At 45.9% G+C, this 25,347-nt stretch overlaps 1 protein-coding gene across 4 annotated transcripts in view; it reads right to left on the bottom strand.

Annotated features, from left to right (window-relative positions):
- The window catches only part of CAMSAP2 (calmodulin regulated spectrin associated protein family member 2), a gene marked incomplete at its 5' end in the record, with an annotated part of 84,127 nt that extends 60,378 nt beyond the window's left edge, over positions 1–23,749 (bottom strand). For all 4 annotated transcript variants that reach the window (XM_079697238.1, XM_079697240.1, XM_079697239.1 and 1 more), the window contains 2 exons: positions 4,036–4,295; positions 23,611–23,749. In XM_079697238.1, the coding sequence (XP_079553364.1) occupies positions 4,036–4,295; positions 23,611–23,749 (399 nt within the window). The remainder of the gene's footprint in view (positions 1–4,035; positions 4,296–23,610) is intronic.
- Positions 23,750–25,347: the final 1,598 nt, after the last annotated feature.

Below are 25,347 nucleotides of genomic sequence, written 5' to 3'. Positions count from 1 at the left end.
ACAGGCAACACTGTTATTAGTGACATATATGCTTTCAGTTCAAACTTGGGTCAAGAATTCCTTCAGGCCAGTCACTTCTGTCACGCACCCCTTTTCCCAAGCACTGAAACCCCATTAATCATTCACCCTCTGAAGCCTTTCCTCATCCTCCCCAGCAGAAACCATCACGCCCATCTGTACGTTCCCAATGCCTATTGCTTAAACTCACACTTAGAGCACTTGTTTCATGCTAATTAGCATTTTTTCCAATCTTCTTCCTCACTGGATTCTAAGTTCCACGTCATTCAAGTGGAGGTGTCAGTGGTCAGGTGAATGCACACACCACAAAACGTAATAAAATAAAGTAACACTTCTTTACCTACAGGAATGTCCTTGAGGGTAAACAAATATTTCCATCATCTTTCTGTGTTCTAAACACACTTCACTGGCCTGCCACTACTACAAAGCAGTGTAATGGCCAGTAGCAGGGAGACATACTAACTTTTTAGCTTATGTTTTCTGAATATCCAGAAACATCCCTTATACCAATCCTGACAGTTCACTGAGAGAACATTTTATACCTTACTTATCAAATGATTTATCAGCCCACTTTAATTTCCATTAATTAAGCAGAGTATTAAATCTTTTTATTATTCGTTAAAAGAAAGCACTTCAAAATAAAATTTTTGTTATATGATGATGATTGTTCCAAAACAAAATCTGATTAAATAATAAACGTTATTTTATAAATCAAATATGAAAATCGATCTCCTTGTTTCATATCACACATACGATATACATTTACTTTAGTGGCGTTTTATACATATCAACTCTTATTTCCTACATATACAAACATGGCTGGAACGCTGATTTACAACCAACAGTTTGATTCATAAGCAGTCTACGGTTTAGATAGTATGAGTCCAAATATTTTAAGTGCTCAAATCTGCTTCCAATTACAGCACTCTAAATTAGAAAGTCACAGTTTTAGCTCATTCAGATTATAATTCTACTTTTGCTACTAAATAACAGTGCTACCCTAGGCAAATCACTTAACCTCTCTAAATTCTAAGTTTTACATATTTGAAATGACTCTGGATTAGATCATATTTCCCAGATCCCATTCTTATCATACAAGTCACCTTGAACACTGGTTTGGAAATACATGTCCTGACCCCTCTTCTAAAGGCTCTATGCTAGCAGCTCTGCCTTGGGGGCCGGGGGGGTCTGTGTTCAAAGTTCCCACGGACTCGTGTTCCCCAGGCTCCTCCGGATTGGGAAGTTTTCTACTACACACTGGTTTCTGATCTCTAATGCTCTTCCTGGCTCTAAAGTTCTATGAATTTAAGATTTTATGACATGGATCAAATCCCCCAGCCCAACCTGATGATACCGAACACAGTCCACGTGCAACTTCACTTTGCTGTGCAGGAAGGTTCAAAAGGTATCATTCTTAACATCTGGCTCCATTTGCTGTACAAGCCCCTCGCTTTTCAAGCCATCCTACATACCAGTATTTGTGCTGACAAACAATCTGATAGCTAACCTGATCTGGGTCAGAACACACTTCTGGTTGAAGGTGCTCCCCTGTGGTTTTAACGCACACAACTCGCCGTATGTTGAACGCTGACTCACGTGTTAGTGTCAGCTCTCAGAGCCTGTGCTTCCAGCCCTGCAACTGTGCCTGGTTCACATCTGTCCTTTACTCACATATGTGTGACAGCCATCAGGCAGACCACAACTCTACAACCCCTTCTAGCAATCTGACAGATAATGATTAGGTGCTGAATAAACTTTAATACATCATAACGATTAACTGGCTTTGAAACATAATGCCTGAAAATACTTGCCCATGGATATAAATATAGAATAAAACACTTAAAAGGCTATACTCTCAAAATCTGTCTTTAAAAGCACTGTGATAGAAAGTATATGCTCTCCAACGGGTGTTCTCATGTTTAAAAAAAGGCACTGCTTTCAATCCTCACCCACCCCAAGTTAATAAAATCTGGTTAGTCAAACTTGCCTTAGAGTGATATTTCTGCTACCAGCACACATTTCTTTCCCCCAAAAGGCTGTGAGGCAGCATACAGAAATAAAAGATCTCAAACATACCAAGATAATTTAGAGGTGGGAAGTGTGGTAGGGGTCAATATATTCAGTACAGTTAAACACACCAGTTTTCATTATACTTCTCAAAAAGCAGGACAAGGCAGGAGACTGATTCTTACCACTCTAAAACCAGACCAAACAGTTTCTCAGGAAACAAAGTTTTTACTAGTACTCTGAGAAATTTTCTCACATAGGTCTTAGAAAAATAGTTATGGTACAGCATCATCAATCAAAATTTCACAGCAACTGGAAAACTTTAAATCAGACTGTAAGAAAAACTGAAAGTGTACAATTAAAACACAGATCAGTAGGTGTGACACTGCAAGGGTGAAGGTGATGAGTGTCTGAGGCCCACAGACAGAAGCCAGACCCAGAGAACCAGAGGTCATATCATTTACATCACGTTCCTTAAACCTCACCTACTGGAGTCAGATTTAATAGCAGGATCGATACAGAGTGAAAGAAACCTGACGGGAATGAGATCAGTCGTCTGCCAAACCTGTATCTTCACACACACAAGCTGCGCTAGGAAAAATAATGAAGAAAATGTGGGAAGTTTGTTTCAGTCTTATTAAAGAGGATCTAAAATCAATAACCTCCTCTGATGCTAGAAGGACAGGTCACGTGACGTGTCTCTCTGGTACCTGAAAGAACGGGTACTGAGCAAACACAGACACAGACTCAACGTCGCGGACGTGCTTTGTAACCATCCATTTGGCCTGAACAATGCAAGTAAAAATAATCAGAGCAGGAGCATCCCACTAGCGCAGCGACTGTAGAGAGGTGGCGGTGAGCACCTGTGGGGACACCTGAGTAGAGCCTGCTCAGCCCTGGTGCTGGCACGCCATTCACGTGTATGACGTGCACAGGGACAGGTGCACAACGATCGGGGGAACCCTCAAGGTGGACTTGAAGCCGTCAGTGAGAGGTGAAAATCTCACATCTGATAATAAACACTCTTAGTTTTCCTTAATAATTCTATTATAAATCTATTACTAAATTCATTAAATTTTTCTTGAGACATTATTCTCCATTTCTTGAAAGTAACCGTGTTTTTTTTTAAGAAGGAAAATAGGCAGAAAGCAGAAGTGGGTCAATCATCTCTTTCAGCACTATTTTTGGTAAACTACTTTTCGTTCATTCTTTGAAATTCTTCAATTTCAAAATTTCATATATTCTTCTTGTATATCTCTCTCCTTCCTCCGAAGTAAGGAATGTCCCATACAAGAGCATGATTTAATTAAATGTGCGAATCCGCTGTTCTAATGCCATTCTCGACGATGCCCAGGGTTTTGTAAACCTGAGCTAAAGCGGTACCGCAGACTGAAGCAGCATACGATGAACCTCAGCATCTGTGTGTCTCCAGAGACTATCATGAGAGAGGCCTGCCTGTTAGTCCCAAGCCAGCGCAGAGCCCTTCGTTGTGTGTTTTCCACAAGAACGAATTCAAGTTGTTAAATAAACTAAAGTATCTGATGTACAGACATTTACCAAGAGGTCATTCAAGCTTGTAAATGAACACTTACAAATCCCGTCTCTTTCCTAATGAGAATAAAAGGATGCACTCTACATCTCTTCTAGTCTCTATGATGGAAAAAAGTTTTTAAATCAAAAAAAATAATCACTTTACTTTAGTTGGAAATTATGTAATTGTTTCTCCCAGGTATTATTATAGCACCAAACATTCCAAAATAGTTTATTAAAATCTTCCTTAATTTGTTCACTTTGCTATACACCTGAAACACAACACTGTAAATCAACTATACTTCAATTTTTAAAAATCTTCCTTAATCTGAAAATGAGGCTTGTAAGAAAAAAAGGTATTTTTTAAACTCTAGGCAGAGATGACAATGCAATTGTAAAACCTATGTCCCTCCGTATTAGAATACAATTCACAAACGTACACGCTTGAAACAAAATAATCTTGGGTGTATAAAGACTCACCATCTGTATGGGTTTCTTGTGGAGATCTCGTTCTGTTACCAATTTTTCTTGGTCAGTGACATAAAGACCTTTCTGTGCTAAAGCCTGGATGACAGCATCATGGCCCAAAAGGGGTTTGGCGGCGTCGCTCTTGAGAATGAGGCTCCCGGCGCGACAGTACAGTTCAGCCGAGAGAAGCAAGTTAACAACCGGCGGCTTGATGTGCTCCTGGTCGTACTGATCTGTGTAAAACGGCTCGCGAAGCTCCTCTGGCACATTTTCTACAAAGATTAAGGGGAAACGAATTCTTACAAGATTTTTATAAAAGAAACACAGTTTATCTAATAATTATTCATGTCTTAAAAGTTAAGATTCCTTCTAAAAATAACAATAACGCTGTAACTGAAAAGATGATTTATTCGACCTTGGCAGGTAATCTGCAACGAGAAAGAGATAGAATTTTCCTTTACAGAGGATACGGTTCCGAGTATGTTCTAAAAAGCGACTACCAAGCGATCAAGGAGAGACGTCTTCTGAGTCCGGGGAGTCTGCGGAAAGTATCCCCACGTGCACGCTGCAACACAGAGAGCCAGCTAAAAGGCTCCGAAAAGCCCATTCCAGCGAATCCGCTCATTCAGGCGCTCAACCAGGAAACGCACGATAACAGCTATTTCCGGGGAACGCTAGGCCTCGACGCCTGGGAGTATAAAATCCCTTGCCCAAAGCTGCCCAGCTCGCCGGCTGCCAATTAGAACCCGCCCACTGCGAGCCGTCCCTCCGCCTCCGCCCGCCGCTGGCCTCTCCCTTCCTGCGGGCCCGCGGAGGCTGCTGAGCGGCAGCTACAGCTGCGGTTCACGGAGAACCACCCTTACAAGTCCCGCACACCGGGAAGCCCTGTTTCCTCCGCCTTCCCGCCGACCCCACCCCCCACCCCAAAAAGCCTTCTTGGGCACCCGGCTGCTCCCTTCGAGGGAGACAGACAGGGCAGCTGGGCGACGGGACGGCCTCTGAGTTTCTCTCTGGCGGCCAGGCCATCCCCCGGGAAGAACGCCAGGCAAGGCCGGGCGTCGTCCCCCACGAGGAAAGGCGGGCATCTGAGCAGGAAGCTGGCGTAGAGCCACAGTCACAGAACCTGGCAGCTCTGGCCCGACACCAGCCAGGCCCCCGCCCGCCTGCTCCGGAGAATGAGGGTTCGGGGCCACCCGCCGCCCACAGGGCTTCGAGGAGCCTCCTGAACAGGCAGCTTCAGCGTGAGCCCGGCGATGCCACAGCGCTCAGCAACGTCAGCCTCCCAAAAGGTGTTCTCGCGATATTAATATACAACGTAGCAATTTTACCTTAAAGTTTTTGACAGGTCCTATCATTTAGAAAAATATTTTCAACAAATAATAGTATCATAATGATTGCACGTTCCCTTTATATATGAGTTTGGTTCTGGGGAATTCAAGGATTTAGAAATAATCCTTACCCTCCAGGAGCCAGTAGTCTACAAATAATCTAGACAGACAGCAATTCAGAAACTGGAGACAACACTAAGCAATAAATGATCAAGGGGCTTCCCTGGTGGCGCAGTGGTTAAGAATCCGCCTGCCAATGCAGGGAACACGGGTTCGAGCCCTGGTCTGCGAAGATCCCACATGCCGTGGAGCAATTATGCCTGTGCACCACAACTACTGAGCCTGCGCTCTAGAGCCCGCGAGCCACAACTACTGAGCCTCTGTGCCACAACTACTGAAGCCCGCGCGCCTAGAGCCCATGCTCCGCAACAAGAGAAGCCACCGCAGTGAGAAGCCCGCACACCGCAATGAAGGGTAGCCCCTGCTCGCCGCAACTAGAGAAAGCCCGCACGCAGCAACAAAGACCCAACGCAGCCAAAAATAAATAAATAAATTTAAAATTAAAAAAATAAAAGAGAAAAGAAAATCAGAGGAAGCATCAACTCCAGAAGCAAGATCATAAACTTAGTTTTACATATGCTGAGTTTGAAACAACAGCAAAAATATCCAAGTGGAAATATCCAAAAAGCAGCTGGGAATACAGGACTCCGGAAAGAGGTCAAGAGTAGATGTACCAATTGGGGATTTTGGAGACATCTAAAAATATCATCCTCATTTAATAACTGAAAACACTTCCCTTCCTTCATAGCGGCATTAACCAGTAGTGAGCCAGCCTTAAACTCAGTAGCTGCCTCAGCGTGATCCACGAGCTCCGTTGTAATCTACAGGACACGGTGCTGGCACCCACTTAAATTTTAGTATCACAGGAGCTAAATGGAAGCTACTCGGAGAGCAAATTTAAAAGGGAAATTATTTGATTTTAAGATAATTATTATAAAATGTATACATAATAGATTTTTTCCCCTATTACAATAAAAAGTGACTAATGCAGGTGACTTGGTACCTAAACATCAGCTGTGCAAAGAAAAGTGACTGCTCATGATCAGGATTACAAACTTCACCACACCTGTACATCCGCTTACATTTATTTACGGCTTTTACATCCATTCTCACACATGATCTTTATTACAACTTGGTGGAACTGTCAAATCAGACAATACACAGAAAAATATTAGGAATGTATAATACTTAGTAAGGGCCTTTATGCGCGGGCACTGTCACAAACATGCATTCTGTCGTTCAACACTAACAACCCTCTTGTCCCTATTTTACAGATAAGGAACTCAAGAAAGGTTACCTTGCCCAAGGACACATAGCTGATAAATGCAGAGTCTTAGCTCTAAACCTTGTAGCTAAACAGATTCAAAAATAACAATGGTTTGCCAGGATCAACAAGCTGGAAGGTGGAAAACATATGGCTTAGGGGCGAACCCACAAATCTAAGTGATGAAAATGTAAGTTTCAAAAAGATCTCAATGCAAGGAAAAGGGAAGGGATCCACAGCAAGTCAAAGAATGTTTCAAGAATATGACAAAGACAGATTATTCTACCCCAAAAGAATGCAAAACTGCATACTGAGTATTGTAAAGTAGGTCACTTTCAAGAACAAGTCTTCAAGAACTAAATATGCTTAAAAGAAGACTTCGAAAATGTCTATCATTTTGCCAACAGTACAAGACTATCATTTTTTAGAAAACAGTTTGGAGTTGTATCACATTTTTAAAACAAATGAACTGAAACCACATATTAGAAAATAAACAGGCAAAATCAAAGATAAGAGGTTTCACCCTCCCTCTCATCTCCAGAGTACAAGAAGGTAAGAAATTAATACTTGAAGAAACTGAAACTCCGCTCCCAGAATTGCGAAGGATGAGACAAGTTTTTCTTGTGCACCAGGACGTAAGCAAGAACCTACCTTACTCGTGTTATTATAAATCCTGACTAGAGCTAAGCTTTGAAATTAACAATCACCTGAAATGCTTGGGCACACGCAGAGGGCACAGAAACAGTCTTGCTCAAGGCACTTTTCTATAAAGCTGAGTTAGTACTAGTTGCATCCATACACCAGCAAATGACACAGATTTCCTTACAACAGTGAACGGTCAGGGGGTACAAGGGGAACGCAATTCAGAGATATCACCACTCAACCATGGGAACACTGCCTTATTTTCCACAACTAAAAATTATGTCCAAGGCAATTACTAAGACAGAATTTGTGAGTTTCAAAAACTCCAAGTAAAAGTAAGCCCTACACCTAGAACTCTAAATTAACCAAAAGACACAAAAATGGTCAGTTAACATTTTTTTTTTAAAATCATAGTACCGGTAATCAAAGAAAGTTACAATGAGACTTTGCCTATCAAAATGGCAAATAATTTTTAAACCCACTGTTGACAAGGATGTATTAAAATGAGTATCTCACAGAAATCCAAAAAAGAGGGGATATATGTACACGTAGAGCTGATTCACTTTGCTGTAGAGCAGAAACTAACACAACGTTGTAAAGCAATTCTACTCCAATAAAGATTAACTAAACAAACAAGAGTACCTACTACATGACCAGAGAGCAAGGACCATAATTACTCCCCATAATACAAACCGCAGCATCTTACTACCTGATACACGGTGAGCACGAAATAAATACTTGATGAATGAAAATGTTACTATTATTTTTTTTAATTTTAGTCATTAGTCTTGCCCTAAAGGGACTCCCACCAGATTTCAAATTTCCCCTCAACTCCCAGATTCTGTACTAGTAATCCTCATTTACTCCTGTACCTGCTTTGAAAAACCTGACAGTCTTCCCCACTAGGCCACTCTTCTGCAATAGTATCCCTCTCAAAACCAACCCTTTTTCAGTTAACCGACATTCACTACCAGCAGGAGGCAGCATGACAGAGTGGGGAAAACTGGGGCTTTGGATTTAAAAGCTGTGTCTTCCTTGACCCGGGACCGTGAGCGCAGGAACCGTCTGTCCTGAGTTCAGGCTCCACAGCCTGCACAGGTGTGCAGCCATGGCTGCCCTTGACTTCAAGTTCCTCCACCTCTGGGCCCACCACACCGCAGACACTACAGGGTGCCACGTCTGTCCCTCGGGGCCTGGGCACCAGCTACTCCCCGGCCCCTAGCTACTCCCCGGCCCCTCACCCTCCTCCTGCGGTCGGCCCTTCCCATCGGGAGCTCAGTCAGCGGTCATCTCCCATATACACCTTCCCTGACCCTACGCAGGCGTCCTGTTTCAATTACTACTATCCCATAATATTTAGGTTAGCCTATTTCGACCCCCTCCCACTACAACGCAGCCTCGAGGAGAGCGGGATACTTTCCTGTCCTCTGTCACAGCACCTAGGACAGTGCCTGGAACACAGCAGGCACTCAAATATTTAAGAATGTACAAGGTAAAGTACCTCAACTGAGCCTGGCCTTCAAGGAAGACACCAGCTAAGGCAGTGCCCCTGCTCCCTCCCCGCACCCAAGACCTGCTGAAGTCACCTCCTCCACTCCTCTCCCTGCCCAGAGAGCCACAGGGACCTCTCCTGAGCTCCAGGTCCTCACAACTCTTTACATCGCAAAGAAACCCCAAACCCCAAACCAGAGCCTGGTTTATCAGAGACAAGGGCAGTAAGAAACATGGAAAGGCGGGGTCAGAGCGAGCTCTGTGGGGCTGGACTGAGATGGGAAGTGTCAGTGTGGACACATCGTGGTTGGCATGTATCTGTGACCGAGAGAGAAGCAGCTGTAGCTGCATGTCACATCTGCACATGCGTGTTTCCTAGCTCTGTCTGCTAAATCCCAGCGGCAATAAGCCTCGCACCTATATCTCAGTTTCTAATATGCCTCCCATTAAAACAAACCAAGACTCCTCCAGAAATGGCTGTTTCCTCCTGGGCTGGAGCAGGAAAACTGCAAGATCAGCTCAGAACGTGTGTGTGTGCGTGTGTGTGTGTGTGTGTGCGTGTGTGTGCGAAAGCTAACAAATGATGGGACCATATCAAAAGGTCACAGGATTCAGCCGGAAGGAGATCCCATTGACCAAATCTGAGACAATCTGAACATCAAAATAAATAATGACAATAAAAGATTATAACCCACTGAATAAAACAAGAATGTCCACCCTGATGTAAACAAATAAATGAAAAAGTATGTGAAAGAAAAAGAAGGGAAAACTCTTCCTTGTAGTAGAAGACCAACTAAAAATGGGAAAAAATAAATGGGATAACAACTGATTCAAGCAAGAATCATTTTGGATGCTAAATTGGTGGGTTTGATGAACAGGGTATTTCAAATTATCTCCTCACGAATTGCTTCTTAATTAAAGATGGAAAATAATAACTTTATAGCGGAAAGAAGTGGCAGATACCGCCTGAAGCAAGTGATCAAAGTCTGCATCAACAACTGAACGGACATCGTGTGCCCCTGACACAACCCACACTGAAAACACAGCACCTCTTCTGTGGTCGTCCCGCCAGGTTTGTATAACTTGAATCCATCAAGAAGACACGTTAGACAGATCCAAATGAGGGACATTCTATAAAATAACTGGCCTACTGTTTTCATAAGATAAAAAGACATTTTAATAAGGGGAACCAATCGACACTGCAGGCTCAGACATTTTGGGGGTGCTGAGAACTGGGATTTCCTACTTCCTGCCCCCACCTCCCTGGCATCTCGGTGTATGAGGGAGAGGATGTCAAGCTGTCTGATCCTGGGAGGAACAGAGGGTAAGGAAACTGAGCTCTGTCTAGATATTTCTCCTCTGGGGCTGCGTGGCTGCCCAGTGGTTCATCTCTGGTGCCCCCTGGGCATCCCTGCCCAAGCCCCCTGAGGAACACAGGGATGCTGCCAGGCAGGGGGCAATAAAGCACACCTGCTGCTGGAGAGCCAGGTGATGGAGGTGGCAGGGATGAGAGGGGGTGCGTGGGCGGGTCAGCTGGAGGCGAGCAGGGAGGGAAGGAGGGAGAGTAGAGAGTAGGTGGTCAAAGGACAAGAAGGAAGAAAGCCACAGAAGATGGGGTGGCACCAGGGGACAGGAGGAGGAGGCGGTCGGGAAACGTCTCCGGTTCCTGGGTCTCCATCACCTCTTGTCTGGGGCAGGCGTCTGTGTACTGTGCCTTCAGACTGGCTAGGTTTTCTTGTTGGGACACTGCCCGCAGCCATGCCAGAATCTCATCGTCGTCCCAGTCGTGGAGCCCAGGGGCGGAATGAGGGCCCAGCATTCCAGAGAGGGCAGAGGACCACGAGGCAGGAGGTGGCCCAGCTGGAGCCTGCAGGGAACTGCCTGCTTGTGCCAGGGGCACAGGGCAAAGACAGTGCCCAGGGCAGGGGCCTGCCACCCGGCTCAGCATGCTGCTGGGGTGCTGAGGCTTCACAGTGTCAGTATCATGGGAGACACAGACAGACGGAAACGCCGTTCCAGGTTAAGGAGCCGACGGAGACAAGTCTACTAAATGTGATGCACGATCCTGGACTGCATCTTGGAATGGGAAAAAAAAGCAGCAACACAGGACATTGAGACAATGGCAAATCTGAATAGGGGATGTGGATTAGATAATACGGTGTCGAAGTTGAATTTCCTTATTTTTATAATTTTACTGAGATTATCTGAGACTTAGCGTTCATCTCTCATCAGGAGAGAGTCTGAAGTATTTAGGGGTAGAGGGTACAATGTCTCTAATTCTTTCTCAGACAGCTCAGAAAACATTACGTGTGTGTGTGTGTATATACAGACGCACACGGATTTGTGTGGGGGAAGGGAAAGGGAGAAAATGGGACAAAAGGTTAACAACTGGTAACCCTGGGGAGAGGGTATGCAGGGATTCCTTGTACTATTCTTATACATTTGAAATTACGCTGAAGAGAGTCATGACACCTCAAAATGCCCCAAATCAGTCTCCTCCCCAAGCATCATCACTCCCGGTGTTCCCTGCATCACGTAAGTACAGCGGCATCTAGGCGTCCCTCAAGCCCCAGACCAGATCCATCACCAAATCCAGCCCAACCCTCCCCTTCTCGCCATCTCAACTCACACCTCCTGGTCCCGGCTCTCGGAACTTCGCATCTGCACTACTGCATTACTCCTAAACTTGTCTTTGCCATGTTCACACCTGTCCCCACTCCAAACCATTCTCTACTGTAGCCAGAATCTGCTTATTTCCCATAGGCAAACTTGAGCATGTCACACACCCTGCCAAACCTCAGGGTTTTCAATGACTTCTGCTTCTTTAAGGACTCAAAGCCTTCCTCTGACCTACAAGAAAGACAGGACCCTGCCCCTGCTGGCCCATTCAGTTCCCGGAACCACGCATGCTCCCTTCCCCTGCAAAGCCTTTGCACATTCTCGTCACCACTGTTTAAATGCTCTTTCTCCCTATTCTTTACTCCCTTCCAGATTCTTGGGGGCCAGTGATCCATTCACTTTGGCCCAATTTCCCCCCAATAAAGGAAGAGAACAGAACAGTTATCCTGCCTTTCCTGTACCTCAGAAAATGCACTTTTACTTCCGAGGCGATCCAATTCTGTTATAAAAGACGCCTAAGTCTGTAAAATATATGTGAAACTTTTTAAGATATTTGAAGTATAGAGAAGTACTAGTAAGCAAAAAGTTGTTAATCATGGACAGAACTCAAAGAATGTACCAAATAAAGGTAAGTGGTTAGCAGCATATGTATGTTAAACATAGTAAGGAATGGAAAAACCAGAAGATACCTAATATTCATGAGGTCCCAAGGTGCTAACTATTCATGATACACAAGATACAGCAGGCAATACATATTCATGATATAGTAAATATACATGAGGCTAAACAAACAACAGGCAATGAACACTAAATATACATGAACACTTAAAATTCATGAATGCTCAACTGGGCCACCCATCAGTGACACACATTCTGGCCTGCCCAAGGCACACAAGACCCAAGGCTATTCATCAGGCTTCCCGACAAGCCACAGCTGTGACAGGCATGCATGTCCTCTGCGTCTCTGATGGAGCAAGTGTGCAGCCTTGTGTCACTGTGGGCCTCCTTGTTCAAACCTCAGCGCTGGTTGTTGCAACCGTACCATCTGTGGGCAAGGCTGATGGAGCAGAAAGAGACGGACAAAGAACGAGGTGTGGTGTGCTGCAGGATTCGGAGAGGGTGTGTTCATTCACCCCACCTTTCTTTCCCCTCGCTTCGCACTGTGAACTGATTTAACAATCCATGTGATTGAAGCACTCTGAGTTTGTGTGTGAGTCTTCCTGCTCCGTGACCTCCAGGGTGGCTGCCTGGCAGTTCGTTGTGGAAATTTCTCCCCCAGGGCACCCGACATTTAATACAGGGAAGAGAATTCCCACTAACAAACAAAGAAGTCACGACACAAAGAGAAATAACGAGACATCAAGTGCCTCCTGGTGGAAGTACACAAGCCTATGGAGTATGCAAAAAAAAAAAAAAAATCAAACTTGAATCTGTACAATTCTCTATCTTTAACTGTCAATGTATAAGAAATACAGGGGACAAAAAGAAACGTGTTAAACAATCCCGTGGCGATCCAGGCCGTGGGAAACGACAGGACAAATACTACGGTTTCTCCAGTAAGTAAACTGTAAGGAAAACAAAATTAGATGGAGGGGGAGCCTATATATTTAAAAAACTTAGAGAGACATACCAAATTGCAAAGGCTGGCCCCTGTTTAGATACTGACTGGAACAAATGAACTGTAAGACAGAAAAGTGAAAACAAAAAGATGACTGGTGATGTGGAGCGGTGTGATGATGGCAGGACCACGGCAAAGTTTAAAAAGGGAGCGCCTGGGGACTTGCCCGTCGGTCCAGTGGTTAAGACTTCACCTTCCAAGGCAGGGGGTGCGGTTCGATTCCTGGCTGGGGAGCTAGGATCCCACATGCCTCCGGGCCAAAACAAAAACCCAAACGTCAAACTGAAGCAACACCGTAACAAACTCAATAAAGACCTTAAAAATGGTCCACATCAAAAAATCTTAAAAAAAAAAATCTTAAACAATAAATAAATTAAAAAAATAAAAAGGGAGCCCCTGGCTGCCGGAGACACTAGTATGTTTATAGATGCAATGACACGATGTCGGGGACTTGCTTTAAATAACCGGCGGCTGGGTCGGGGGTGAGCCGCTGGCCGTGGAGGTCAGACGCGGGGTACAGGGAGTTCGCTGTCATCGTAGCTGTTTAGGATTTGCCATCGTCAAACGGATTTGTCCGCTTGAAGAGGAAGGAGGAGGCGGGAGAAGGGCAGAGAAGTTTCCCTGAAGAGCCCTGGGTGCCGTGGGACAGGACGTGAGAGAGGGCGGGGCGCGGGAGGAGGGCTCCGCCCACCCCCACCCCGCCAGGCCCGAGCCTGCCCCCGCCACCCCGACCGCTGCCCTCTGCCGATCCAGGTCCCAGGTGCGCTTCCCAGGTGCGCTTTCCGTGCGGCAGTGAACACACCCCGGCCGCCCCGGCCGCCCCGGCCGCCCCGGCCGCTTCGCTTCCCCGCTTCCCCTCCACACCTTCCGCCGAGCTGCGAAATCCCGAGGCGCCTCCGGCCACGCCTTCACCCCCCCAAGCTGGACCTCCTGTCCCGCTTCCTCACTTCCCCTCTGGTCACTCTCTGCGGCTCTCCTGTCTTGGGGGCCTCCCCACACTCTCCCGCGGGGTGACTGGCACTTACCCACCCTGTGAGTCTCCATCACCACCTCGTCTCTCATCCCCGAGATCTTCTGAGCCCCACGCGGGCCTCTCCAAGGGCTCCGCGCACAGCCCACCGTCTCGGCGCTGCTCTCTCCCGTCCTTTCCTTCGCACACACAACCCGGCCCTCGCCTACTGTTCTGTTCCTCAGTAAGGAACAGCAGTCTTCACACGCCCCACAATACCATCTTCCCTTCGCCGTGCCCAACCAACTACCAAGTCTTACCTTTGACGCGCATCCACTTCCTTCCGTATCCATCCGCCTTCAAGCCGCTGCCACCTCTCACCTGGACCATAACAACTTCCTAACTGTTCCCCCTTCACAACCCTTCGTCTCCCTCCGATGCATTTTCTGCTCTGTATCCAAGAGATCTTTTTCCTTGTTGTGGTCAAATACACGTGACATTAAAATCACCATTTCCACCATTTGTAAGTGCACTCCCAGAGATCTTCTGAGAAACAGTCTTCCAACAACATTACCAAGTTTAAAACACAAACTGAGTGGCTCAGGGTCCAGGAGGGAAGGAGACTTTCCACTAGACCTAGCCTTTTATACCTCTGGACTTTTGAATCAGTGCCTGCCTGTCTCACCTCTTCAAAAACTATTAAGTGTCAAAAGTAAAATTTCAAGAACTTATAATCAAGACCTCTAAAATCTATGTTAAAAAAAATGGAGGTAGCTAAAAAAGAAAAAAGTTTATTTCTGCTGTTTCAAAATCTGTTACAATACAAAATTCTACAAAACGCGTAAATCAGAGAAAAATTTACAAGTCAGCACCCTCGTAATATGAATGTCACACACAAAAAAAATGGAAAACAAGAAGACAGTTGAAAGAGAATCTTGAAAGTAGCAGTAAAATGCCAGCAGAAAAAAATGAAAACCATCTACTTTGAAACTTTCCTTTGCTGAGGACAAATGTCTTTTAAAGTATTTCAAACATTTCAAATATTTTTTATTCTAAGAGCCTAAAGTACTTAAAATTTCCTTGTAATTCCCATTTAGAGACAGAAAATGGTTTGAAGGAGAGGGCTGGGAGTGGGAGCGGGGGTAGATTCAAAATAACTTTTCAAGATCATACACACACGTTCCCAGGAACCTGGATTTGTTAAATATGGAGTAAGGAGACGAACACTTTTTCAGTGAACTGAAATTCTATTTCTTTACCTCAAAAAACCATTTTCCGGGACTTCCCTGGTGGCACAGTGGTTGAGAACCCACCTGCCAATGCAGGGGACGCGGGTTCGAGCCCCGGTCGGGGAGGATCCCACATGCTGCGGAGCGTGTGCCACAGCTACTGAGCCTGTGCTCCAGAGCCCGCGAGCCACAACTACTGAGCCCACGTGCCACAACTACTGAAGCCCGCGTGCCTGGAGCCTGTGCTCTGCAACAAAAGAAGCCACTGCAGTGAGAGGCCCGCGCACCGCTAAGGGGAGTGGCTCCTGCTCGCAGCAACAAAGACCCAATGCAGCCAAAAATAAATAAGTTAAATTAAATTAAAAAAAACAAGAAACATTTTCAGGTGCTTCATAAACATGACTAGGCCTAACACTCAGGGTGCGACTGTGAGGGTTACAGAGGGACTTCGGTTTTCTCTCTAGTGCTGAATTCCCAGCCTCTGTTTTATTTTTCCCAGTTCATAGTTGAAAAAGTTTATTTTTTTTTAATTTTTGAATTTTATTTTTTTTTGTATACAGCAGGTTCTTATTAGTCATCGGTTTTATACACATCAGTGTATACATGTCAATCCCAATCACCCAATTCATCCCACCACCACCACCCCCGCCCCCGCCGCGGCTTTCCCCGCCTTGGTGTCCATACATTTGTTCTCTACATCTGTGTCTCAATTTCTGCCCTACAAAATGGTTCATCTGTACCATTTTTCTAGGTTCCACATATATGCATTAATATACGATATTTGTTTTTCTCTTTCTGACTTACTTCACTCTGTATGACACTCTCTAGATATATCCACGTCTCTATAAATGACCCAATTTCATTCCTGAAAAAAGTATTTTGAATAAAAAGAATTCTTTGAAATTATTAAAGAAATACAATCCCATTCCACAATGGGAAACAGAATATCCAAAGGTAGCCTAAGTGTGAGATGGATCAATTCATGTTTCAATGTATATGCTTTTTCTTCTAAAGAAGGCAAAACAAATGCTTATCATCATGACTATTTGGCAAGCAGGGGAACTGAGACAAAGACTTTAGGAAAAAGGCCCCCAGAAAGGGAGCAGGTGGTAGAAGGAGAGCTGGAAAGACACTACAGTGTTGGGGTGTCGCCCTTTAACCCAAAACGTTATGTTGATGCAGAATGCGTGTTTAAAAAGAAAAGGAGGGGCTTCCCTGGTGGTGCAGTGGTTGAGAATCTGCCTGCCAATGCAGGGGACACGGGTTCGTGCCCCGGTCCGGGAAGATCCCACATGCCGCGGAGCAACTGGGCCCGTGAGCCATGGCCGCTGAGCCTGCGCATCCAGAGCCTGTGCTCCACAACTAGAGAGGCCGCGATAGTGAGAGGCCCGTGCACCGCAATGAAGAGTGGCCCCCGCTTGCCACAACTAGAGAAAGCCCTCGCACAGAAACGAAGACCCAATACAGCAAAAATAAATAAAAACTCCTATCCCCAACATTAAAAATAAATAAATAAATAAATAAATAAATAAATAAATAAACAAACAAACAAATAAATAAAAAGAAAAAGAAAAGGAGAAACCATGCAAGGCACAGGAAGGAAAGTGCTAAATGTGACCAGTAAATACAATTATTATCTCAGCAGAAGCACCACACTATGACTACTAACAAATGTGTAATATTAATTTAAAGATCATTACTTGTAATTTACCAATAGAAAAGGCCCATAAACTAGTACCTAAAAAACTAGATCCACTGTGGGTGGGGGGGGACGACCCTGAAATGACAGACGGATGCTAAATATGTTTCCTAGTTCTGTACTAACTAATCAAATACAAACAGGTTTGTTGAAGAAAAATTAAATATACTTTTAAATTCCACAAAAAACCAAAAAATTTAAGACTTACATTTGAAAGGTTTTCACGCTTTCTTTGTGCCTTCACTTCCAGTATTATACTACAAAACTGTAATGAACTCTAGGAAGAGTATAACACAGGTCAAAATACAAACTTTAGTATCATAAAGGTTTTGACTCTAATTTTTGTTCCACCATTTACAAGCTGGATGATCAAGGGCAAGTTATTTAACCCCTCTAAACCCATTTCCTCTTTTATAAAAAGGGTAAACTATCATATTTCCTAAAATCTTATTTTCCATTTGAATATCTGTGAAATCAGGACATGTTGTAACAAATTTGTACTTCAATGTCCAAAAAACCTTTTTAAATTGAAGGTGTATCTCACAGTCTTCATGGCAGTGATTCTTAAGCTGGGGTCGTATTGGCCCCAGGAGACACTGGCAATGTCTGGAGACATTTCTGGGTGTTACAACTGGGGAAGAAGTAGGAGTGGGGAATACCACTGTCACCTAGTGGGTAGAGGCCAGGATGCTGCTAAAATCCTACAATGCATAGGACGGCCCCCTCAACAAGGAAGGAGCCAGCCAGTAGTTCTGCAGTGGGAAACCCGACCTTAGAGTGGCAGACGAAGAAATAAAATAATATCTACTTAATAGGGTCGTTCTCAGAATTAAAATAAGGCATATAAAATGTTCAAAACTGTACTTAACACAAAGTATGTGCTCAATAAATCATAGTAGCTTTTTCAAAAATCCAATGTGCTTAGGATAATTTATTTATCTACTAAACAAATACCAAATTCCCTAATGTGGCCCTTCAAACAATCCCAATTTACCTTTCAAGCTGCATCTCCCACTACTCATCACATAAACCTCCTCCAGTCCTACTGGTCTATGTTGTTGCACTAACGGTACTGGGTTCCCAGCTCTGTGCTGGCACACAGACCACGTTCTCCACCCGCCACCCGTATGTGCCACTCAGGGGTGGTTTAAATACCTGTAGCCTTTGACACTGTTAATAAGACCACCCTCCTGGAAACTTTCTCCTTCCAGGGCCTCAGTATCTTCACACTTCCTTAATTCTCTTCCTAACTCCCTGCTCTAATTCCACCTCCTTTTCCTCAGCCTCCTCCCAAAACTATTCTGAGTGTTCACCACCGTAGATTCTGTCTCAAATCTTTTCTGTCGCTCTATGGTGTCATCTACTTCTGATTTCAATCACACTTCATACGCAGAAGATTCCCAAATTGCTATTTTGTAGCTTCACCTGGTCAATCTTACTCCCTACCCACCTTTACAGCTACCTACCCTACTAGATTTCTCAGATAAGGTATCTGGCCAACACATCAAGCTCAAGGTTCCCCAGAACAAAGCTGACTTGCCGTTTAACTTGCTGCTCTCCGTCTCTGCCAATGGCACTGGACTCACCCTCCCAGTCACCAGATCTCGAAAGCTCAAGTAACCTCATTCTCCTTGCAACCTCAGGGGGCCTCATCCTCCCCCCATGCACCCTGAATTCAGTCATTTAGAAACACTAGGGGGACTTCCCTGGTGGCGCAGTGGTTAAGAATCTGCCTGCCAATGCAGAGGACACGGGTTTGAGCCCTGGTCCAGGAAGATCCCACATGCACAGAGCAACTAAGCCCGTGTGCCACAACTACTGAGCCTGCACTCTAGAGCCTGCGAGCCACAATTACTGAGCCCACACGCCACAACTACTGAAGCCCGCGCGCCTAGAGCCCGTGCTCCGCAGCAAAGAGAAGCCACTGCAATGAGAAGCCTGCGCACTGCAACGAAGAGTAGCCCCAGCTCGCAGCAACTAGAGAAAGCCTGCGTGCAGCAACGAAGACCCAACGCAGCTAAAACTAAATAAATAAATAAACAAATTTATTTTTTTTAAAAAAAAAAAGAAACACTAGGGATTATACCTGTGCAATGTTTTTTCTATCTTTTGCCTCTTTTCCATTAATTTGACTTCTCCCCAGACAGCACATGGTAAAGTGGGCAGCCTGAAATCAGGTTCAGAACACAGCACCATAAGCTGGGTGGCTTTGGGTGGGTCCCTAACCCTCTGGGCCTCATTTCCTCATCAGTAACACTGGAGTGATGAACAGTTTCCACCTCTCAAGGCCGTCATGAGGATTAAAATGAGATGATACATGGAAAGTGACCGACACACAGTAAGTACTCAATAAATATTAGCAGCATCTCCGCGCGGCTGCTTCAAGCTCTCAGCATCTCTTGCCCAGACTCCTACAAGAACTTCCCAGACAGGCCTCTCTGCAATCAGTCTCTCTCCGCTGATAGCACATCCTTCACACGTGCATGAGAGTCAGGTGTGAAACAGGATTTTGAGAAAACATGTTGGGATATATAAAGAAATGAAATAAAGGGTATTTAAAATAGCAGATGATTTTATATTCTGCTACATGTTTTGTAGTTTGTATCAAACTACACGGTATGAAAGGGAGAATGATAGTTGATAAAGTTGAAATGATAAAGTGACACTAGGAATTGGGCCTTAAGTTCCACGTTACGAACTCCAAATGCTGGGAGTTCCCTGGCAGTCCAGGGGTTAGGACTCAGCGCTCGCACTGCCATGGCCTGGGTTCAATCCCTGACTGGGGAACCGCAATCCTGCAAGCCTCACAGAGCTGCCTCCAAATGCAAGAATTTAGTAAGGAAGAAGGTTATAAAAGGGTTTGCACCCACCATTTTCCCCAAAGCACTTAAAGCAAACGCAGTAATATCACTGCAAAACGGGTTAAGCTGTTCAAATACAGTAGACACAGCACAGTTCAACTTCCCCCTCTTCCGCAATTTGGTTTACAGATTAAAATTCACCTAAACAAACTTATTCTTCATTTGATCAAAACTGCACCTGCCTTCTTCCACACAATAAACTATGAAGATTTGAGTTATTTGGAATATTTTTAGTGTAAAGAAAAAGAATATGATTCCAAGCTCTGATAGAAGACTTCAAATTAAGTAAATACTCTATCTGCTTTCTAGGTATTAAAATGCTAGCGCTTTATTTACTTTTTATAGTTCAGTAACTTCATTCTGTGCCCAAAATTGACTTCTAGCTATCATTTTAAATGAATTTTCCAACATACAGTTTAAAATTGACTTCTTTTTAATATGTCAAACGTTAGAAACTTTCTCACGGAAAAAGACTAAATTGGTGCCTGAAGACCGGACATGTCATCATTAAAGAAGTGATTTTAGTAAATCATAACTTAAATTTGGGCTAATGTTTTGAATGATTAACTGAATACCACTAGCAACACCTCTGAAATATGCTGTCTACTAACATCTGCCATATAACAGTGTCTGCAGCAAATGCAGAAAATTTACATCAAAAGAAATGAAACATTACATTTTTTCAACTCACTCCATATAAATTTATACGTTGAAAGACTGTTGATTAAAGAATAAACAAAATGTACAAAGATAACATTCTTAATAATATAATTTCTTGTTACTAAGTGACTCTTAAGGTCTTCTAAGCTTGATTTTCATTCCATTTTGAATATGACTTTCATCCACTCTAACTGTTGCCAAGACAACTGTAAGTACCAACAACGTTCATCTAAGCCATCTGAGAGTGTGTTAAGATCTGCCCATCCTTTCAAGAAAATAAATCAATAAGACTTCTAACGCGTGCTGTATGCCCATTCTGCACACTGGCAGATAAGAGGCTTACTCCGCAGAGCAGCGTAAACAGCACAGACTTAAGAGTCAGAAAGACCCGCACTGGCCCGCAGGATCCACCGCTCGCCAGATGTTTAACCTTGAGCAAATTCATCTGAGCTTCTTCCCTCACCTGCAAAACGAGGACAATATCTTTCTAAAGGGATGCTGTGGGAATAAACAAAGCAATGTGTTTGAGGTATCGGGCATACAAGGGGCATGCCTGCCCTCACCAACGCCATACCCTTTAGTCAGACAATCAAATCAAAGCTCATGTCTGCCCGTACTAAAACTGTGACCGTGGGGAAGTTGTTTAACCTCTCTCTGCACTGGCGTCCTCTCTTTTTTAAATGGGGAGTACGCTACCTACATCACAGAGCTGCTGTAAGTCCCGAATATACAACATAATGCAAAGCATCTAGTGCAGTGCCCAGGCACAACACACGTTCCACTGATAGTCTGTGCCTTCCTCTTCTCTTCTTCGCCAAGTGTGTTCAACACTTGTTTCTCAAGTGGTCCAGGATCTAGTAAGCTTGCCTGACAGGTATCCAGAGAATAGGCCGTTTTCTGGTTAGGAACCCTTGTGAATCCAGGGCAACGCTGTGACATCTGTACTACAAGTTTCCCCTCAGTTTCAGAAGGAAAGAAAATATTTTTGCTATTCCCTCTGCCTTCCATCTTGTACACACTGCTTTTCCACAGAGGTCACTATATCAACTTAAGTCTTTCCATCTTTTCTAAATACTTAAATAGGGACTTCCCTGGCAGTCCATTGGTTAAGACTTCACCTTCCAATGCAGGGGGTGCGGGTTCAATCCCTGGTCGGGGAGCTGAGATCCCACATGCCGCCCAGCCAAAAAACTAAAAACATAAAACAGAAGCAGTATTGTAACAAATTCAATAAAGACTTTAAAATATGGTCCACATCAAAAAAAAAACTTACATAGCTTTCATTTCTCCTCTAAATGGATATTAGCTTCAGTATGCTGCTTAAGTTAAAACCAAAATACATCAATTATTTTCACCACCGATATCAGTGGTGCCAGAAAGCAAAAATATACTAACACTTTGTGTTTCCTCCGAGGTGTTACTCTACACATTTAGTTCCAAAGAAATCTTCAAAATCTAAATTATTTCAAATTAAATTTTTTATTATATACTCCTGATGCTAATTTTAAAACCTTTAATATCAGGACTTCACTGGTGGCACAGTGGTTAAGAATCAGCCTGCCAATGCAGGGGACACGGGTTTGAGCCCTGGTCCAGGAAGATCCCACATGCTGCGGAGCAACTAAGCCCATGCGCCACAACTACTGAGCCCGCGAGCCACAACTACTGAAGCCCGTGCACCTAGAGCCCATGCTCCATGCAACAAAGAGAAGCCACCGCAATGAGAAGCCCGCGCACCGCAACGAAGAGCAGCCCCTGCTCGCCACAACTAGAGAAAACCCCACACGCAGCAATGAAGACCCAACGCAGCCAAAAATAAATAAAACCTTTAACATCTTTCTACTTCAATATCAAAGCATGATAATTCAAATAAAAAAAAAGCTGTCATAAGCACAAAATCACGGTAACGTGAAGTTTCCCTCAAAACTAATTCAAATAGTTTTCTAAACACTGAGATTCATTTGCTAGTTAACTAAATATGCAGTCCTGATAGTCACCTGTGTATGTATCCAGTTGTGTATGTTTAAACAGTAAGAATGAATTAAAACATTTACGCACAAATTTTCACGGTCCTAAAACTGGAAATAAGCCATCCTCTTCCCCTCAAAAAAAAACCAAACCAAAACAAAAAAAACCCTGTATTTAACATCGAGAGAAAAGTCTGTAAATACTAAGAAACTTCTCAATAAATATTTTACACATCCAATATTTATTAACTAGGCCACAGAAATCTTACAAAATCACTCGAAGTTATCAGATTAAATTACCTTCCAGGAGCATCTCCACATGAGAAGGTAATGTTTTCAGAGCTCCACAACATGGGCTCCTAAAGCAACAGCTAAGGAATTACAACAGGAGGCCCTTTTCCTGTCATTTTGCAAAGACTGGGTAAAGGCGGGAATGTCTGACGCCTACTGTCCTATACAATTTGTGTCAACAGCACATGCCCTCAAAAAACTCTTCTATTAAAAAAAAAAATCCCACAGTAGGGAGTTGTTGTTTTTCTTAATTTATGAAGCCAAAATGTTTGGGAAAAGGAATGTGTCTGAACACGAAGTAAAAACAGGACGTGACACTCAGCAAGCTAAATATCGGGTTTAAATAACTGGTTTAATAGAGCCTGAAACGTGTACGGGAGGACACGGGCTTCAAGAATGACGACAAAAATTAACACTGCGCTCCGACAGAGGCCACGGTACAGCCCACGGATCCTGAATCGCAGCCATGGTTACAAATGTCAAAATCAATGTAGCCTGTGTGCCATCCACCTCCTTCCAATAATAACGAAACCAACTCAGATTTCTCGGTGGTGTAATCACAACTATGACTGTGGGGGAAATGAATGCAGCACAATGAGGAAAATACCACAAATTAAAACCACCCCATGTAAAAACAGGACAAAATTGGTCACTGGGAGGGGAAAAAAAAAACACCCACTTTTGCTATCCAATAAAAGAAATCTGGCCGCATCCCACCTGCCCAAATCAAGGGCTCCTGATTGAAGAGCAAACCTGCGTTATCCCCCCACCCCTTTCTTCTCCCATCGCGTTCCCGAGCCTGTGCGCGGAGACACGCGCGAAGGGGACCAGAGGATGGGAAACAAAACGGGGACGCGCGTAGCCTGCGGGGACGGAGGGATGGAGGGATGGGGGGCGGGCACCACGTACCTGTCCCGAAGGCCTTGGCCACCAGCCAGGCCAGATTGCAGGCGATTTTGGCCCTGGAGAAGTCGTAGTGGTCGAAGGGCTTGATGGCTGGAACAATGAACGTCCTCCTCCCGTCCCGGGGGTCCACAGCATCCCCCATCTTCACGCGCTCGGGGCGCCGGGCCGCCCTTCACATGGTGCTGCCGGCCGCGGGGTAGGCGCTGGGGGGTGGGGGTCGGGGTCTGGGTCCGGGCCGGGGTCCGGGCCGCTCAGAGCATCGGCCCCGCGCGCCCGGCCCGGGATGAGGCGGCGCCGCGTCCGGCCGTCCCGCGAGCCTCCCGCGAGCGCGCGTGCGGGCGCCTCCCCTTTGTCTCGGCGCGGCCGGGCCCGGGCGCGGCGGGGGCGTCCTCAGCGGTCACGTCGCGGGGGCCGTCCCGCCATCGCGCCGCCCGCAGCGCCGCCCTCCGCTCGCGGCCCTGCCCTCGGGGCGCCCGCCGGCCGGAGCGCGGGGCCGCTGGGACCCGCAGGAGACGCGGCGGAGGTACTCGGGCGGCCCCCACCCGGCGCAGCCAGAGCCGCCGCGGAGAACGTCAAAGTCCCTGCGGCGCGGGCGCCGGCAGCCGTCCCTCCTAGCGCCCGCTCCCCGCCGCCGCCGCGCTGCCGCCCCGCGCCCTCCGCCTTGCGGACGCCGTCAGCCCGGCGCTCGGGCCCCGCCCGGCCAGCCCTGCCCCGCGCTTCCCCTGCGGCCGCCCGCGCGGTAGCCGCCTCCGCCGCCGCAGCTGCGGTTTTCCAGCTGCCGCACTGGACCGAGCGGCGGCGCGGGTCTGCGCATGCGTCCTCGCGCGGCCCGCCCCGCCCGCCGCCCCGCGGGGGTCCAGGCGGCCGGCGGAGCATGCGCGGTGGCGGCGGCTCTGCTGGTCAGCCAAGTGCACATCCTGGCGTCCTGGCCCGGCGTGAGGCGGCCGCTGACCCTGCTGGAGAGGCGGGGAGGGAGGGGGAGACAGGCCTCGCCGTGGCTTTCGTGTTTTCGCGACGCAGTGCTGAGGCACAGAGAACTGATGTTTATTAAAATGCTTATTCGGTGACACACACTTTGCTGCCAACTTGTGCCTAAACAATTTCATCTAGTCCTCGAAGTAACCCGAGGGGGGTGGGTGTGATCGCTGGTTGACCACAAAGGTATAGAGGTTACTAGGGTAATTAAGTCACACGTGGGGCTTGACCAGGATCGAGGATCTGGGAAGCTCCGCACCGGTGTTGATTTCATGACTTCAGGATACTTTACTCCATGCTCTCCACTTAAATGTCCTCTCTCGGGAGGGGGCACATCCATCAGCGCCTCCAAACAAAGCATCAGTTCCTGCACGAAGCCAACCGCATGACCTGGCATCCACAAACCCTTGTGGCTGCATTTTGTCAGAGCCGCTCCGTTTTCCCGAAGGGGCATCTTCTCAGATGTCAGTGTCCTGGCTCGGCCGTGCTCCCTCTGTACCCTTGGCTCACTCCTACTCCGCCCGCAAGGCTCTCACAGGAATCACCTCCTCCTGTAAGCCTTCCCTGACAGCTCTTGATCCTCCCCGTCAGGGCTGCCAGGCAGGTGCTCTCCTATTCCCAGAGCACCGTGTTCTTGTTCCGTCCCAGCTCTTGCACATACTGTACATGCAATCATCTAGGACTTGTCTGTCTTCCCACTGATGACAGCGTCTATCTCCCGCACCCATGTAGGGCCCAACCCATAGTACTTGCTCAATTAATGTA

This window comes from Hyperoodon ampullatus, assembly GCF_949752795.1.
Source record: "Hyperoodon ampullatus genome assembly, chromosome: 2".
Taxonomy (NCBI): Eukaryota; Metazoa; Chordata; class Mammalia; order Artiodactyla; family Ziphiidae; genus Hyperoodon; species Hyperoodon ampullatus.
The sequence above is the reverse complement of the archived record's forward strand: the minus strand, read 5'-3'. Positions and strand labels throughout refer to the sequence as shown.